Source organism: Myotis brandtii, unplaced genomic scaffold (genome assembly GCF_000412655.1).
Source record: "Myotis brandtii unplaced genomic scaffold, ASM41265v1 scaffold45, whole genome shotgun sequence".
In the NCBI taxonomy this organism is placed as follows: domain Eukaryota; kingdom Metazoa; phylum Chordata; class Mammalia; order Chiroptera; family Vespertilionidae; genus Myotis; species Myotis brandtii.
Genome location: NW_005367209.1, coordinates 5,988,701 through 6,006,610, shown reverse-complemented (window position 1 = coordinate 6,006,610; position 17,910 = coordinate 5,988,701). Strand labels below are relative to the sequence as shown.

The following is a 17,910-nucleotide window of genomic DNA, read 5'->3' as shown; positions in this document are numbered from 1 at the left end:
GCAGCGCAGGAGGCGGAGGAAGGCGCGCTTGAACTCGCGGCTGGAGCAGGGGTAGATGAGCGGGTTCACGCAGCTGTTGAAGTAGCCCAGCCAGAAGATGACCTTGAAGACGCTCTCCGAGGGCTTCAGCTCCGGGAACAGGGAACCTGCGGGGAGCAGAGACCCACGTGGGTTAGATGTTCAGGAGGAGGGAGGCTCAGGCGGCCCCTGGACGGTAAGGGGCGACCCTCCCCGACCTCCAGGGGCCCTGGCTAAGCGGTTCTCAACCTGTGGGTCGCGACCCCTTTGGGGGTCGAACGACCCTTTCACAGGGGTCGCCTAAATACATCCTGCATATCAGATATTTACATTACGATTCATAACAGTAGCAAAATTTATGAAGTTTTGAAGTAGCAACGAAAATAATTTTATGATTGGGGGTCACCACAACATGAGGAACTGTATTAAAGGGTCGCGGCATTAGGAAGGTTGAGAACCACTGAACTCGGGGCTCTCAAACTACTTCTCCCCAAGGGGTCCCTGATATAACTCCAGGGAATCCATGAACTTAAATGGGGAAAAAGAGTCATCCTTAGTTTTACTCACAATACCGGAAATTGAGCATTTCCTTTAATGATGAGGGTAGGCAACAAACTGGAGTAGAATTGGGCAAAACCATATGAAATTACAGTTTTTGTAGCTCGAAACTGGTGCAACATTGGCAGTTTCCTAAGGCTCAACCTAATATTACCAGGTCCTGTAGATATTTTTCTATCACGTTCAGTTGTTGCAGATGTTTTGAAATACTGTCTATGCGCCTCACTATTGGAGATGATGATCATTGGAACACACCTCTAGGTCTCGTTTTGTGCCTTAATGTAGAAGCACATTTATTACTATATCATAAATTTCACTTAAAAATATTTTGACAAAGGGTTCAATGAAATCTGCCTCACTGGCAGACATTTGTATTTTATTTAGTGCAGTTGAAAGCGTGACTCTGAGAAGGGCTCTTAAATAGTCCCTAGCACAAAAAGGGTACGAACTCCTGACCAACGTTGAGCAAGGCTTGCCCCATGCCAGGCACTGCGCTGAGCTCCCTTCAAACATGGCCCTGCTCCCTTGTTAGCAATGTGGATCCAATATCTTGGGAACGCAGGTGGGATCTCAGAGAATGGGCAGGAGCCAGCCAGGATAGGAAGGGTAGAGGGTGTGGGAGTAGAAAGGACAAGAGGTAACAAGTCTGGGGCCTGGGAGTGTTGTGTAGGAAAACTTGGGACAGAAGGGCCTTAAATTCTGGGAAGTTCGGCTTTTATTTTGTGGGCAGTGAGGAGCCATGGATATTTTTAAGCAGGTGAGAGACAGGGCCTTGAATCAAACCTCAATAAACAATGTCCATGGCTGTCAGAATGCAGGACAGTGGACTGTCCCAGTGGGCATGGTCAGGGAAGGCTTCTGGGATGGCTTTCAGGGAGCAGTGCCAGGCAAAAGGGGGTGGGCTCTAGGGTCTGAGCTGTGCCAGGAAGACCTTCTCGTAAACCTGTCACCTGGCATCTCTATCATGTCTCTGAAAAGCACCCAACAAAGCATAAAGGCATGATCCAGGGAGCGAAGGCCACTCTCTCAGCCTCACTCATCCTCAGCAGCAGCAGGGGCAGAGGGTAGGTGGCAGGAGTGTCCCATTCTGGGCAGAAGCTGCAGGTGCCTAAGAGGCTGAGCAGCCAGGGTAGGGGGCCTTGACAAATCGTGAGACCTGCTCGATCTTCCCCTTCCCCCCAAAGAAATAAGAGCAGGGTCCCCTACTGGGGGAGGGCACTATGTCCCCCTCTTGAATGTGGGCCACTTGCATGTCACCCACCCCCATTTAGAGAATTGCTGGTGCTAAGAGACACCATGGAGGAAGAGGAAGAGTACGCATCATTGTGCGGCATAGGCCATTCAAACCTTGGTCAAGTAGCCCTGAGCCAGTGATTTGGCTAAGTCTCACTTTCCCTTTCTGTGAAATACAGTCAATAATATTTCTCTGGCTCGGCCGGCATGGCTCAGTGGTTGAGCGTCGACCTATGAACCAGGAGGTCATGGTTCGATTCCTGGTCAGGGCACCTGCCTGGGTTGCAGGCACGATCCCCAGTGTGGGGCGTGCAGGAGACAGCCAATCAATGATTCTCTCTCATCATTGATGTTTCTATCTCTCTCTCCCTCTTCCTTCCTCTCTGAAATCAATTAAAATATATTTTTAAAAAATAATACTTGTCTGGCAGGGATTTTGTGAAGATTCATAAATTTCAGGGTCTAGCACTTAACAAGTTCTTAATAAATACTTCTGTTACTCATGCCCCCTTGCCCTATTTCTGTGGCTTTTGAGAGAGGAGACCTCAGACCTGGAAGGGACCCACTTCCCAGCTCTGGAGAGTGGCCAGAAACAGAAGCCTCGACCTGGTAGGTTTGGGGGAGGCTGGTGTGTTAAGGAGACACTATCCCCTGGGAGAGGAGTTGGATAGTTGTCTTTGGAATATGGGGTCCATCAGGGTTGCCCTCAGCCTCCAGGAAAGCAGCCCTCGGAACAGCATCCCTCAGTGGCTGAAAGTAAGACAGAGTGCTGAAAATAACGTTCTGACTCAGGCCACAATTTTTTATATTTAGCCCAGGATGACAAATCGGTGGACTATGCTTTCAGCAAGGAGTCTGAAGCTGGCCAAAGGGCATTGTTATCAGTGTGGTTTTGATTCGGATTAGTAGGCGACATGGCATACTGTATGGCCATGGGCCTTGTTGTAAACATTCACATGCTAATTTATTCTCAACCAACCTGTACAGGAGCCTGGCGCCAGCTGGGGATTCCTTACACAAAAGGAGCTGGGATTCAAACAGCCTTGCAGCCTCCATTTTTCCTACTGTGTCCTGCTGACATCTTACTTTAGGCTCCCCCAGAAGCAGGCCCCCCGAGACAAGTTGTTAATTTGGGAGGTAAGTGAATCCCGGGTAGTGGAGTGGGAAATAAGAGATAGAAAAGACAAGAAAGCCAATAAAAGCCTGGGAGCTTTGGGAGCCAGTGGAGAACAGGAAACTCAGAGTTACCCCCTCCCCTGGGGTGAGGTATCTATACACCCACTCCCATAGTTACTCCATACTTCCTGCCTACTGTGTGGGTGGGCAAGGGGGACTCTGGTGGGCAGAGAAAACCCCCAGGCAGAGAGACGAAGGCAGGTGCTGGGGTGGAAGTTAGCCTACTAGTGCACTGAAGGTCTAGGTCTAGGGAGATGGGTGAGGCACCGACAGCATCTGCCACAACTTTGTTTGCTCTCTGCCCACTGCGTGCAGACATCTTGCCTGGAAAAAAGACATCTGTGCCTTGGGTGCCAGCTTCCACAAGCAGTAGCTCCCAAGAGACATTTCCTGTTTCCTTCCTAGAAGGCAGAGTCTCACACACACCTCTGCCCAGAGGCATTGTCAGCATTGTCCCTGCCCTGCTGTGGGGACATCAGTGGACAAGTGCTTCTCAGCCACTCCCAGCTTTCTCCTCCCCCAGCTACTCTTGAGTTATGGCTACTCAGGTTGACCAGCTGACTCCCTTGTCTTGCCTCCTCACTCCTCTCCAGCTGCCCAGCACACACCTTTGCCAGCACCTGTAGCTCAGATACAGGAAAGCCTCAATGGACAGCTGGGGACTCTGAGACAGGCCACTCTCTCAGTGCCTGGCAACCCCCTTTTCTGGCTCTCTCTCCCACTCCCCACGTTGCCCACAGCCTTTCTTGCAAGCATGAAGCCCAGCTGTGCTAACTCATCTTGGCAGCTGTCATTGGAGCCAGAGGCTCACATGGCATGCCCTCCCTCACCTTCCCACCTCTCCATCCAGGAGCCCAGCATCGCCCCCTAGCTCCCTTTCCTCTTCTGGTTCCTGCTTCTCTCTGCAGTCTTACTTCTGTCTTTATGTGCATTAGATAAGTGGCCACACTGACTTCTCACTGCCCTCTGGCCATAGCGGGCTCCTCAGTCTTGCCTTTGGGCTTTTGCACGTGGTCATTCTGGATGCCCTTCCTCTTTCCGCCATCTGGTAGTGCCAGCTCCAATGGCACCTCCTCCTGGAAGCCTTTCCCTGCAATCCCTCCCAAGCCAGCACAGTTTAGTTGGACTCCCTCCTCCTCACCACTCCCCCAACCCCAGCATATCTACTCACTTCTAAATGCCAAGAACACTGCAGGTAACTATCAGTTTCCTGTCTATCTCAACCTTAAATGGTAAGCTCCCCACACCATGCTTGGCATATCGTAGATGCTCAATACATTCTGACGCCTCTCTATTGCACCCTACATCCCATCACTGCCAACTCCTATCAGTCCCAGAATCCCCCCACTGTGCACCATCCCGTAATCACCCTGGTCCCAGCACCACAGTCCCAGCTACCGCATGCAGTGCCCTTTCAAGTGGACTCCTGCCCCAGAACCCTGTTCTCCACAGCAGCTGGGGGATTCTTTTCAAACATGTCTGAGCATTTTATTTCTTCACTTAGAACCCATTTCCACAGCTGACTGCAGCTTCCCTCCCCCGTGTCTGATCTGTGCTTTGAGCTGCCAGCCCCTTGGTTTCCCCCACCAGGTCTTTCTGTTTGCTTCCTTCTTGGCTTGGCTGAGACTCCAACTCTCTTGCAATGCTCCCACATCCATGTCTTCTCCAGCCAGATCCTAACTCTGGAGCGATTCACCCTAAACGCACTTAAGGTCTTGACCTCAGTTTAACATCCTTTGTTTACAGCAGTCTGCTCTCCCCTATTCCTGCACTAGCTCCTTTGAGCCTTGACTCTTTTCTACAAGCCTTGTGGTTGCCCCTTCACCTTCTCCAGAGCACTTGACCTCACTTCCTGTTTCACAGAGAAAACAGAAGCTAAAGAAGTTGGGGACGCGCTCAAACTTTCCTCCTCTCTCTTCCCCCTTGGTAAGAAAGGAGTCACTCCTCTCACTCAAGGCTCATCACCTACTTGTGCTGTGGTGCTCTTGAGCCACCAGTCACCCGTGAGCTTGTTTCTGTCACAGCTGCACCCTCATTCTCTCCACTCTTTCCATCCACACCTGACTCCTCTTCCCTACCTACTTTTCACTCTACCACCTTGCCCCACAGTCCCAACCCACACAGGTCTCCACCCTGAGGACACTTATCTTGTACACCTGGACACTGGTCATCTCACATGCCTTCCAGGTGCCACTCTCTTGGATTTTTGACTCCGTGTCAATTTCCTTTGCTGCTTCTTCATTATGTCCCCACCGCTAAATGTAAGAGTTCCCTTAGAAGAGTCTTGTAAAGGCAGTGAGATCTCTCTGACTTTCCATTTAAAATTACAATGTCCTCCCTACAGCCCTGTGCTCTCCACCTCCTCAGCCGGCTCTACTGTTTTTCACAGCACTCATCACCTTCTCCTGTACTATTTGAGTTACTCTTCACTGTGTCCATCAGCTTTGTCCCCACAGTTCACAGTTCAGAGAGGAAGGGAGAGAGGGAGAGAGAGAAACATCAATGATGAAAGAGAATCATTAATCGGCTGCCTCTGCACACCCCACACTGGGGATCAACCCCCAACCCAGCCATGTGCCCTGACTGGGAACTGAACCATGACCTCTTGATTTGTAGGTTGACGTTCAACTACTGAGCAACACTGGCCAGGCTGTACTTCTCATTTAACTCTCATGGCACTGGCATCCACCTTGCAGAAAGATTCTAGTTATCTCCAGAGGGCAAGGGATAGGGTCAAGTTCTGAACTTGAATCAATCTAGCCCTAAAGCACTTGGTCTTCCTGTAGCATCTTGTAAAGATAGAAATAGAACTTCTCTTGTTCTTCCAGGGATTCTGGAAGAGCCACAAACACTAGCTGCCTAATCCCCACCTCTGGGCTTTCACATGCTGGCCTGGCCAGGATGGCCCTCCTTCTCTCTCCATAGTGAGTACTCCCCTTCTTCAACTCGGGCCTAGAAACACCTTCTCTAGGAGTGTTTCTGTGATTAACCCCCTGCCCTGGGATAGTAGTTTCTGGACTGTGTGTTCCTTGAGCACCTCTTAATTCTGCCTCCAGTAGGCTAGGTGGCATTTGTTAGCCTTCTGTGTGGCATCTAGCGTGCCCTGTGGGGCCTGCCACATAGGACACTCACAAGAGCTGGGCTGTTCAGGGGAGCTACTTCTCAAGAAAGAGTACCAAACAGACCCCCACCATCTAGGAGGAGCCACAGAGCTGCTTGGCGATCTCCTTCCCCTCAGGCTCCAAGTCTTTGCTCAAAAGTCACCTCTCAGGTTTGAAGTAGATGCTGTTGGTGCCTCACCCAGGTGCATCAGCCCTCAGACACTGAATGGTGGCTGCTAAAGCTCATAGTATTCCCTTCTCTGGAGAATTGTCCTCAGCCAATGAGAGCTACTTCAACTGGGAGATGACACCTCCCCACCAAGGGGCAGCTCACAGCCAGGGACAAACTGATATGGGATAGGAAAATCCAGCTCCCTGGCCTCCAGGTGGTACAAATCTGTGCTGCCGATCTTGCTCCAGGGCTCTGGTAGGACCAGGCTGAGGCCAGACTTTGAGACCATATCCTGGGTTAGCTCTTTCCTGCCCTAGCCTACTTCCCTCCCTTACTTGCAGGTGCCTCCTGAGACCCTTCCTCAGTCCATCACTTGCATAAGTACCCCCTTCTCAGGCTCTGCATCTAGGGACCGGACCTAAGACACCCAAGGACATGTCTTCAAGCCATTTTGCTTGCTTCCCAACCTACAATGGTGGGATTACGTCTTTGTCACTGGACCAATTCTTCTGCCGACTGCTGGGAAAGGCAGGGCACGAGTACGCACATCTGTGTCCACTTCTCCCTACTCAACAGACAGGATGGTGCAAGGCGGGCAGACGTCGCTGGTCAGAAGTGGCAGGGCCTCTTCCTTGTCAGCAGGTGAGCTCACTCTCTGGCATGTTGGCTGGGCCATGCTGGCCTACACATTTTGGGGAAACTGAGGTAGCAGCTTGTGAGGTTAGGGGTGTGTGTATTTGCAGTCTGGATCATCACAGTCTAGTCCCCTCTCCTGAGGAACAGGAATGGCCAGGCCCAGGAGTTGAGGCTGAGAGGCCAGTTAAGGCTGGTGGTGACCAATGTGGCCAAGCCTCATTGAGGAGTGACAGCTCTGAAGCCAAGGGGCAGACTGTGTGATTAACAGCATTGTTTTGGCCTCACCAGGGGGAACTCGTTCTTTCTTGGCGCAGTGTCAGAATTCACAGCCAGCCTTGCTCGTAACTTGCAGCCAACTATGAAATATCAGGCTGCACCAGTCTTCCCTTCCCTTACACCTTAGTGGGGGTGGGGCAGCTCCTAGAGCCACGGAGGCCGCCTGGTGGGGTCCAAGGGAAGAAGATGAGTCACAGACCTGTCCTGAGTCCTACACTGGGCCCCACCCATTTCCCTTCAACTCTTCCCTCCCCTTTGCTCCCTTTCCACCTTCCCTATTTCTCCTCCTTCTTTCTACTTTTTGTTGTCTCTTCTTAACTCATTATTTCCTGACCTGTGGCCTTGGAGTAGCCATATCCCAAGCTCTGGGTGCCCAAAGCTGAAGTCTCTGCCAAATGGCTCTTGTGCTCAGCTGAACTGGACCCTGATCAGAGCATGAGCCTCTCAGCTCAGGAGCTGGGCTGACCGATGGCTCATGGGTCTGAGCAGATCAGTGCTTATGCCAGAGGAGAGAAGGTTCCCAGGTAGTGGGCACTCTGTCCAGGAGTCCCAGCACTGAGCTGCTAGGCATTGCCCATGAGGCCCTAATACCAGCTCTCAGGGGCCCAGGACCCTGTTGGGTGGGTCACCAAGGGCAGACAAACCCTCCAGCATTCACAGGAGACGCTTTGGTGGGCATAAAGCTCATGAAGCAGGGGGAGGCAGGGCTCAGCAGGGCCTCAGAAACTTTCTCTTGAGGGGTGGGTTCAAGGACTCTCGGGGTCTCCTGGGGTCTGTGAGAGGATCAAGTCACACAGGAAGTGGCCTTGTCCCGTGGCAATGCTCAGGTCACCATTGTGGTTAGTACCTGGGGCATAAGGGAGCATGAAACTGAGCCTGGGGGATGAGTGGAGGGGCCGAGGGGTTCAGTGAGATTTAAAGCTTAAATCATGGCTGCCAACTGACCTGAACCCTGGCCCTAGCCTGACCTCTGACCCTGGCAGGAAGTAACAAGGACTCTGGAGCCAGAGTGCTTGGGTTCCAGTCCCAGCTCTGACACTTACTTTGTTTTTTAAGATTTTATTGATTTTTAGAGAGCAAGGAAAGGAGAGGGAGAGAGAGATAGAAACATCAATGTGAAAGTGAAACATTGATTGGCTGTCTCCTGCATGCCCTCTGCCAGGGACTGAGCTCACAACCCCAGCATGTAACCTGATCAGAATTGAACCAGCAACTCTTCAGTGCACAGGATGACGCCCAACCAGCTGCGCCAGACTGGCCAGGGCCCAGCTCTGACATTTAGGATTAAGATTAATATAAAAATATTTTTAAAAGACGTAAGTAGCACAGGATATTCTTGCAAGTAGGTAAAAAGCAGGAAAGATTATAGTGAGAAGATGGGGAGGGGGGTGAGGGTGAAGGAGCCACAGGATTGAGGGCAAATCATTTTTTGGGGGAAGTTCAAGACACATCTACATGCTGTGTGTATGCAGAGGAGAGGTGAAGACAGAGAGGGCTGAGCAGCAACAGATAGAGTGAGACCCCTTAGGGCAGAAAGGGGTTGAGAGAGATTCAGAGCCAATAGGGGACATGCAGGACTTCTGGGGCCACTCTGAGGCTGCCCTGAGGAGGAAGCCTGCCTATGAAAAGTGTGATTTCTCTTTAGCAAGTGCTCAGCTAGACACTGGCTTGCACTGGTTCACAAGAACTGATTGTTAAATTTTCAAAGAACTTTGCAAACTAGCTGATGTCTCTTTGGTAGCTTGAAATTGATCACAGTGGGAATAGTTACACCATGGAAATGGGAAGATGCTACAAATTAGCCCCCACTCCAGAGCTAATTGTTAAATATTTACTGGCACACTACTACTATGTTCCACATGAAAGAATGGCCAGATTCAAGGGCTAGGGCTCTCAGAAATGGGTGGAGGTGAGGGAGTTTAAGATGGCAAGAGAAGGTGAAGTGGTGGATCATGGCAGTAGCTGGGGAGGGAGGCCTAACTAAGGTAAAGATAGGGAATTGAAGGTTTGGTCAAGGTCAGGGTCAATCAGCTTTTCCTGTACAGACTCTTCCAAGTAACCAAACAGGTAGTGGCAAATTCTTTTTAGAATTTCAGCAAACAAATGTACAAGGGATGACAGAATTCAGGTATCACCACTTTAAGTTTCCAGGCCATGGTTAGTGACTGCTAAGACAGCAGTTTTGTAACAGGCTGATGGGACACTTTATAATGGATGGATTAGGCTGATGGAACCTAAAGCCTTGACTAATCTTAATATTACAAAAAAGAAGAATTCTTGCCCAAAAACAGTTTACAGGAGGTACAGGCAACAGAGGAACACATTAATGGCACTATGGGGATGCAAATCCCAGACTGTGGGCTACTCCTGGAGGCAAACAATCTGGTTTCTTCACCAAATAAGTTGAAAGGATAAAGGTGGGTGAAGTAGAATCTTACCAATTAAAGAGACAGGATGCAAACCAACCATATGCAATGTATGTACCTTTTTTGGATCCTAATTTAAACAAACTGAAAATTGGAGGCAACAGGCAACATTTGAACACTCGGTAGGTATTTGATGCTGTTAAACAATTATTTTGTGTTATAAATGATTATGGTTATTTTTTAAAGTTATTTTCTGAAATACATATTGAAGAATTTACAGATGAATTGAAATGATGTCTGAATTTTCTTCAAAATAATCCACAGTGGTGGGAAAATGGGTAGGGGTTGAGATGAACCAAGACTGGCCTTGTTACTGACAGTTGTTGTAGCTGGGTCACAGGTTCCTGGGCATCATCATACTGCTCTTTCTACTTAGTATGTGTTTGAAACTATCCATAATATTAAAAAAAAAGAAAAAAAAGGGAAAAGTCCTAGCCCTAGATAGTTTCTTATTCACAGTAATCATTCAGTAAATGTTAGCTGCTATGCTTAAAATTTTTTTCAGGTCACACAAATGGGAGGCCATCCCCAGTGCATCACTAGTAAGGATGGTTGGCTTTACATAGAGGGCTGTTACCCTAAGGGAAATCAGCCATTCACAGAAGGACTGCTTGATTCCACTTGTATGAGGTATCTAAAATACAGGCACGCCTCAGAGATATTGCGGGGATGGTTCCAGAACACCACAATAAAGTGAGTTGTGGCATGTTTACTGGTGGAGGGTCTTGCCTTCAATTTGTAAAAAAAAAAAAAAAAAAAAAAGCAACATCTGTGAAGCACAAATAAAGTGAAGTGTGCAATGAAACAAGGTCTGTCTGCAGACAAATTCATAGAATCTAAGAGGGGTTGGAGGGAGGGGAAGTGGGGGGTTGCTAATCAACATGCATAAAGTTTCACTTAAACAAAATAGGCAAGTTTTAGAGACTTGCTGTACAGGTGCCTAGTTAACAATACTTCATGGTATACTTAAAAATTTAAGAGGGTAGATCTCATGTTATATTCTTACTACAATTAAAAAAAAAAAAAGAGGGCTGTGCTTTGCCACCCAGACCCTTTGCATGGCAGGATGTGAAGAGGCTATGTCACTTCCTCCTTTTATGCACACTGAGCATCTACTGTTGCGCCAGGTGCCACAAAAGCATAGATAGGAGACGTAATGCCAGCCCCTTCTTCAAACTTTTGGGCCAGGGAACAGGATAGAATAGCCATTATTGAGGATCTGAAGCACACCACGCCTCTCCCCCTGTGTCTCTGACCGCTGGGAGCTTCTGGAGATGAGTCCTTTGGTGCTTGGCCAACATCCTTCAGACTCACACACTGAATCTACTCTCCACAGCTGGCTGCCAAAGTGTGCCTCAGTCTGGACACCAATTCCTCAGCATGGCTCATAGCCTCCTCCTGTCTCCTCCCTCTCTCTTTCTCTTCTTTCAAGCATAAGATATTGACAGTCTGTTTTATAAAGTACATACATCCTAAGACTATGGCTTGTTAAGTTTACATATGCATACACTAATGTAGTCACCACCCAGATCAAGATAGAATATTCCTGGCTCTTTGGAAAAGTTTCTTTGTACTCTCTTCCAGTTAACTACTCCTCCCCCCACCCCCCCATATCTCTCCCTCTCCCTCTCCCTCTCTCTCTCTCTCTCTCTCTCTCACACACACACACACACACACACACACACACAACCACCATCCTGATTAGTTTCACCTGTTTTGGAATGTCATATACACAGAATCATATAATATGTTAGCTTTTCATTTCGGATCCAGCTTATTTTGCTCAGCATAGTGTCCATGAAGCTCATCTATGTTGCTATTGTCATCAGGTTCGTTATTTTCCTAGCTGTATAGTAGTCCAGTCAATGAATACATCACAATTTATTTATCCATTCAGTTGATGACATCTGGCCTCATCTCGTGACCTGTTTTCTCATAGATTGTATATTCCAGGTTTTCCCAAACTACAGGATGACAAAGACCTCCGCTCCTCTATGCCTACATATGTACAGTTTCCTCTGCCCTCTCACTGATGGTATGTGTAAGAATATTGACAATGCACTGTGATAAAGGTGTGCGGAATGCTTGGAGCACGAGGGAGCACCTAATTAAATCCGGAGGTGGTCAGGGGACCTAGGCTGACAGTACAGGAGGGAACCCCAGGTCTGGCTCCCACATGGCTGGAGTCCCAGTGTGTCCTGGGACTGCCACTATCAGAGCCTCCTGGTAGCTTATTCACCTGGAGGTATATCTGGGAGGGGCCTGTGGGCTCTGGGTCTCTGGGGCTGCTTTGTGCGACCGACATATTCTACACATTCAGAGGCTGACTGGGAGGCCAGTGAGGCATGGTGACTGCCCAACAAAAGAGAGCTAAGAGTGTAAGCTGGGCATCTGCCTGTGGCCGTTAGGAATGACAGGGGGCGGGACTGTGTGTGTGTGTGTGTGTGTGTGTGTGTGTGTGCGCGCGCGCGCGCGCGCGCACGTCTAGGTCTCAATGGACAGGTCCACCTCTGGGTGTGGCTGGCAGGCCGAAGCCAGACTCAGTGGGATGCTACTGCCATGAGAACATCAGGAGAGATGGGGCCTCTGGAGACGCCTGGGGGAGGAAGGGCGCTCTCTGCAGATGGGTGCTTGCCTGCCCGGGACAGTGCTCCTCCAGTCCCTCTGTCCCCCTGTTGCCTACAGGGAAGGTGACTGGCATTTCAAAGGCTGTGGGTGAAGGGTCCAGGGCAGAGGCTTTCAGGTGTATTTCTAGCTGGCCCACCCTTGTCATGCCCCCCTTTTTCGGGGGTCCTCCATGGAAGTCTGCAGGTAGCAGGTCCTAACTGATGCCCCTCCCCATATGCATGCTACAAGTCTGGGCTCTTCTAGACATCTGGCTAAATAACCTTGTAAGAAGGAGCCTTTACATAATGTCTTATGATTTTCTCAGGCACCTAGTGCTGCACCAGCTTGCTGGTGAGGGCAGGAGGCACATATCTCTCATTGGCAGGCTGCCAAGAGCCCCTCCTCCAAGGACTGGAGACCACATACTCTATGGTCCAGACTGGAACATCTCTGAGAGTGAAAGGGGCACTATTAGTAATCATGCAGGCCAACAGGTATAACCAGGGCTGTCTTGGCCAAACCTGGATGTGTGGTCATTTTTCACGGGGCAGACAGCACAGCTGGGCATCTGTATGAACCACCAGGCAGGTGAGTGCCCTCTCATGGGGGTGAGTGGTATTCCTCATTCCTTACACAGCTCCCCACGTGTCCTGGAAAGGCAGGTGCTGCCTTCCCTGAACTCGCTGCCCTAAATCACAGGGTCCGACAGGTGATGTCTCAAGTTCATTGAGCTGACTCTCTATGTGCTGGCACATGTCCTGCAGTTGCTCCTCACTGGGAAAGGGGGCAGCTGGAGGTGTGGGGGGTGACCTCTAGCCCCTCTTCAGGCCACTCAGGATTTTAGGTGCCTGGTGTCTGTGTCCCAATCTCTCCTGGCTCTTGACCTGGGCCCGCAGAGTCCCTATGGTTCAGGACACCCCATCTGTATCTCTCTCTACTCCTGCTCCGGCTTGACCCACAGCATTTCAGTTTATAAATGGCAGTCACTCGCTCCCTGTGCCAAGGTTCCTCTGGGACCCTGGGTTCCCTTCTTAAGGCTCTCAGTGCCCTCTGGGCTGTCAGGGCCACTCCCTGGCTATGTCACTGCTGTGCTGTAGCTGCAGCTTCCACTTGGCTTTGTGTCCGGAGGTGTGGGTACAGAGCATCCTGGGTCTGCTTGACAACCCCTAGCTGTGGCTCTACTGGGTGCCTTTGTTGCCATGGCTTATGGCCCTTTCTGGCACCGACTGCTTTTTCAACCTCTTCATCCCTGCTGCTCCTTACGTCTGGTGTGGGACCAGGGCTTGGGGGAGCTGAAAAGTGTCAGTCCTCCTGGCTTCCCCCTTCTCTGCCTCCTCCTGATTTCTTCAAAGTGGGGGCTCCCCAGGCTCTGTCCCCAGACCCTCTTTTTTCTTTGCCTCTCCATCCTCTTTCTGCTTCTGCAACCACTCCCATTCTTGACCCTCTTATCTAAGTTCCCACCCCCCACCACATACTGGCACCTCCTATCAAGATGTGCCAACCCCCTGGATGCCACATTCTATTCCTCCCCCGCCCCACAAGTTGCTGCTCAGAATATTCTGTTCCTTCAGTGGTGCCTTCCTCCTCCAGGCCGGGACCAGTGCTGGGGAGTGTCAGGACCTCCTGGCCTCCTGGCCCTCCTGCATAACCCTCAGGCCACCCTTTCTCCACCTCTGGCTCCATCCTCCTGATCTCTCTGTTGATCTACCCTCAGAGCCACTTCGTGGCGATTGGAATATTCTGTGTCCCTGCTTGGCCTCTGTCCTGTTTGTTTGCTATTGCCAGATTCCACTCAATTCAGCTCCACCAGCGGCCGTGGGCTCTGCTCTGGGGCTCAGTGAGGTGCCCTGGGAGGCTGGGCACACCACAGACCAGTAGGAAGGTGGAGACAGGGAGACCCCCCTCCCAGGGTTACCACGCCAGATGTGAGGAGCAGCAGAGATGGAAGGATTAAGAAAGAGCAGTGTGTACCAGCCAGGGGCAAAGGCCATGGAAATTTGGGGATGAATTCCTGGAAGCGGGGGACACGTGATCTAGACCTCAGAAAACAGTAGCCGTTTTCCATGTTGATTGTATCAGTGAGAAATTGGAAGCACGGAGCACTCAGCAGGAGACTGCATCAACACACCATGGCACACTCTCAAGCAGAGCACCACGCTGCTGCTGAAATGAGCCAGCGTGGACATGGATAAATCTCAACGACACCACGTTGGGTGAAAAAGGCAAACTGAAGATTGATGCACCAGGCACGCTGCGATTACATAAATCCTAAAGGCACACAAAACAATATTCTCTATTATTATGGATACAGATATTTGTGGGAAGAGTACAAATGTGTGGGAGTGATAAATACCAGATTTACCATTGGGGAGGGAGGGAGCAAAAAAGGACGGGAGAAGGGAACTTAGCTGTGGCTGTGTTCTATTTGAAAAAAGAGAGAAACAGGGATCAGAGGCAAATATGGCAAAATGTGAACATCCATTCAATATGGGTGATTATGGGTACATGGGCACTTGCTATATTATTTTCGTCTTATGTGCATTATTCTGTAACTAGAAATTTGAAAAGAAGTTAAAAAACCATTAGGGGAGATGGCAGTCTACACACAGGTTGATTATTTTCTACAGGGGACTGGTGTGAACCAAGGGGCAGGGGGAGGATGAGGGTACCTGGGATGACAGGGCGCAGCTGAGCAAGGCTGGAGCAGGGGTTGGTTGGCAGGGCAAGAAAGCCTGGGTGATGGCTTGGGGGGGGGTGGTTCTAAATACTGGGTGGGTAGGTTTCTAAAGGGGGGCACACAGACTTTCTCTTCCTGCCTATTTGCCTCTCCCTTCCCCCTCCATCCCTCTCCTATCCCTACCACAGCTTCTGGCTGAGTGACTTTCAAGTCGGTGATTTATTCATTTCTTATCTTATATTGAGTATCCACTACCAAAGCAACAGCTCACACGGCACTCACCATGTTACAGTCACACATAATATCTCACTAAAGTCTTATTAACACCCCTGTAGGTCGTCATTATAACCATCACCATCATCCTTATTTTATAGATGAGGAAAGAGAGGCATAGAGAGGTTCTGGGATTTGCCGGAAGTTACCCAGCTAGTAAGAAGCAGAGCTGGGGTTCGAAGCCAGGCTATCTGGTACCAGACCCTGTGGTCCTTGCTGCTGTGCTCTATTGCTCTTCACATGCCAGGCACTGTGCTGGGTGCTGCTTCTGACTTTCCCCACCAGCACAGTCCTGTCCTTGCAGAGCTTGTGGGCCAGTTGGGGAAGTCAGACACCAAACCAAGCAATACCCAGATGTGATTATAGCTAAGGAGCTAGTAAAGGAAGAGAGCCTGTGCCACGAGGGAGAAAATGCAGAGAAAGACACCCTGAGACTGAGGCATCTGGGAAGGCCTCTCTGAAGAGGGGACATTATGCAGAGACCTAAAGGATGGGGAGTTAGCCAGGAGGGGTTGGGCAAGGCAGGCCAGACAGAGGGAAGAGCAAATGCAAGGGCATGAGGGATGTGGGCAAGGAACCAGAAGAGGGTCAGAGGGGCCAGAGGGGCAGTGAGCAAAAGGCAGGGCAGCCAAGCTATGAGGCCAGAGGGCAGGCAGCCCATCACGTCGGGCTCTCCTTACCGGAAGGGGACCACATGTCCGGGTTTGTCCCTACTGTCCGGGTTCATGCCTGCGGTCTAAGCATAAATATTCCTAGTGTCCCATTTTGGTTTGGACAATAATACATTTGAAGGTCACCTTCTCATAGGCCATACTGGAGAGTTTAGATTTTGTTCCCAGGGCAGTGAGAAAGCATTGAGGGGTTTTCATCGAGAGTGACACTCTAATTTATAATGTATAAAGATCACTCTGGCCGCTGTGTGGAGAGAGCCAGCAGGGGAGCAGGAGGGAGGCCATTGTCCCTTTCCTGACTCAGCTGCAGAGTGTGGAAGGAGCAGGCCAGGGAAAGGCAGGGCAGGTCCCTGCGTGGCCTGCTGAGGTTGCAGCCATGGGCGAAATGACTCAGGGTAAATTCGTCCCCGGAAATGCTGTTCCCCTTCTCCTCCCAGTGCTGACCCAGCCCCAAGGCTTCCAGGAGGACCCTCAGGTGTGGGAGGAAGCCCCTCAGAACAGCTGCCCACTTCCCAGGTCCGCAGGGACCCTTGTGGGAGAAACAGGAAAGTTTCTCAGAAGCGCTGAAAAACTCAGTAAATTTAAGAAAGACGACGAACAACATTAACTTTCCATTTGATAGTTTGCCCCCTTCCCTTTCCTTCTTACCCCCACACAGCCCCTCCCCCAATTCCAAGAGGAGGTTGCAGAAGTTAGAGCCCAGGGCACTCACAGATCCCAGCTGGGGAGGGGCTCCGGAGGGGGCCAGCTCCCAAACTGAATGAGTGCTGGGAGAAAGCAGGTGGCTTCTGGTGCCTGCTGACGCACATGTTGAATGGCCAGGGCTTGCTGCCCGTGCACGAATGTAGGCCCACTCTGCCTGTGTGCCCACCTCTGGGGGTTGACATGTATATCTGTGTGTGTGTGTGTGTGTGTGTGTGTGTGTGTTAACATGTAGGTGAACACATACACTGCTGTTACATACTATGAGCTTGCACAGATTTCCATTGACCTTTTATATTTAGCAGCGTCCAGAGTGTAAAACAAGCCCAGGATTGTAATGACAATGAAGGGGGAGTGTAAGGACAGAAAAGTTAGAAGCCTGTGAAACAATTTCTGCAAGCACGGAGAGCCTCTTGTTTGTCCCCAAACAAAGCCGAGCCACACTTCTGTCTAAGGGACCAGGTTCCATGGGAAGGCCAGCCAAGCCTGGGTGCCAGGAAGGCATAGCTACAGGCTCAGGAAGGAAGGGCTGGTGGGAGAGGGGTCACTTACCAAGTGGCAGGACGAAGAAGAAGGGGAACCAGCAGAGCACGAAGACTCCCACGACTATGGCCAGCGTCTTGGCAGCCTTCTTCTCGCGGGAGAACTTGAGCAGGCGCACCGACAGCGAGCTGCGGAAGGTGTGGCCCTTGGCGCTGCGCAGCCCTCGGTGCGCGCCGTCTGTACCCGAGGCGGCGCCACGACAGTGGATGCGCAGCACCACCTCGGAGGCCTTGCCCCGCTCCCGCTTGACGCCGGCCTCGAGACTGCGCGTGGTGCTGCGGGCTACCACGTACACGCGGCAGTACATGACTATGATGACGGCCATGGGCAGGTAGAAGGAGCACACGGAGGAGAAGACGGCGTAGCCCACCTCCTCGGTGATGCTGCAAAAGCGCTCATCAGGGGGCACTGGCTCCTTCCAGCCCAGCAGGGGCCCCACGGACACCACGAGGGCCACAGCCCAGAGCAGCGCCAGGATGGCGGCCGCCTTGCGCTCCGTCATGATGGTGGGGTACTTGAGTGAGTGGCGCACGCCCACGTACCGGTCCACCGAAATGGTGCAGAGGCTGAGGATGGAGGCAGTGCAGCACAGCACGTCCACGGCAGCCCACACGTCGCAGAAGGCCCGGCCGAAGGCCCAGAAGCCCAGAACCTCCATGGTGGCCGAGAAGGGCAGCACCGTGGTGCTCAGCAGCAGGTCGGCCACGGCCAGGTTCACGATGAAATAGTTGGTGACTGTCTGCAGGTGGCGGTTGCAGGCCACCGAGAGGATGACCAGCAGGTTGCCCGCCACAGCCAGGAGGATGAAGGCGGCCAGAAAGACGCCCACGCCCACGCTCTG

General features: G+C 51.1%; 1 protein-coding gene across 1 annotated transcript in view; it reads right to left on the bottom strand.

Annotated features, from left to right (window-relative positions):
- The window catches only part of ADRA1D (adrenoceptor alpha 1D), a gene marked incomplete at its 5' end in the record, with an annotated part of 19,198 nt that extends 1,288 nt beyond the window's left edge, over window positions 1-17,910 (bottom strand). The window contains 2 exons of the mRNA XM_005874748.2: window positions 1-146; window positions 17,079-17,910. Coding sequence (XP_005874810.1) covers window positions 1-146; window positions 17,079-17,910 — 978 coding nt within the window. The remainder of the gene's footprint in view (window positions 147-17,078) is intronic.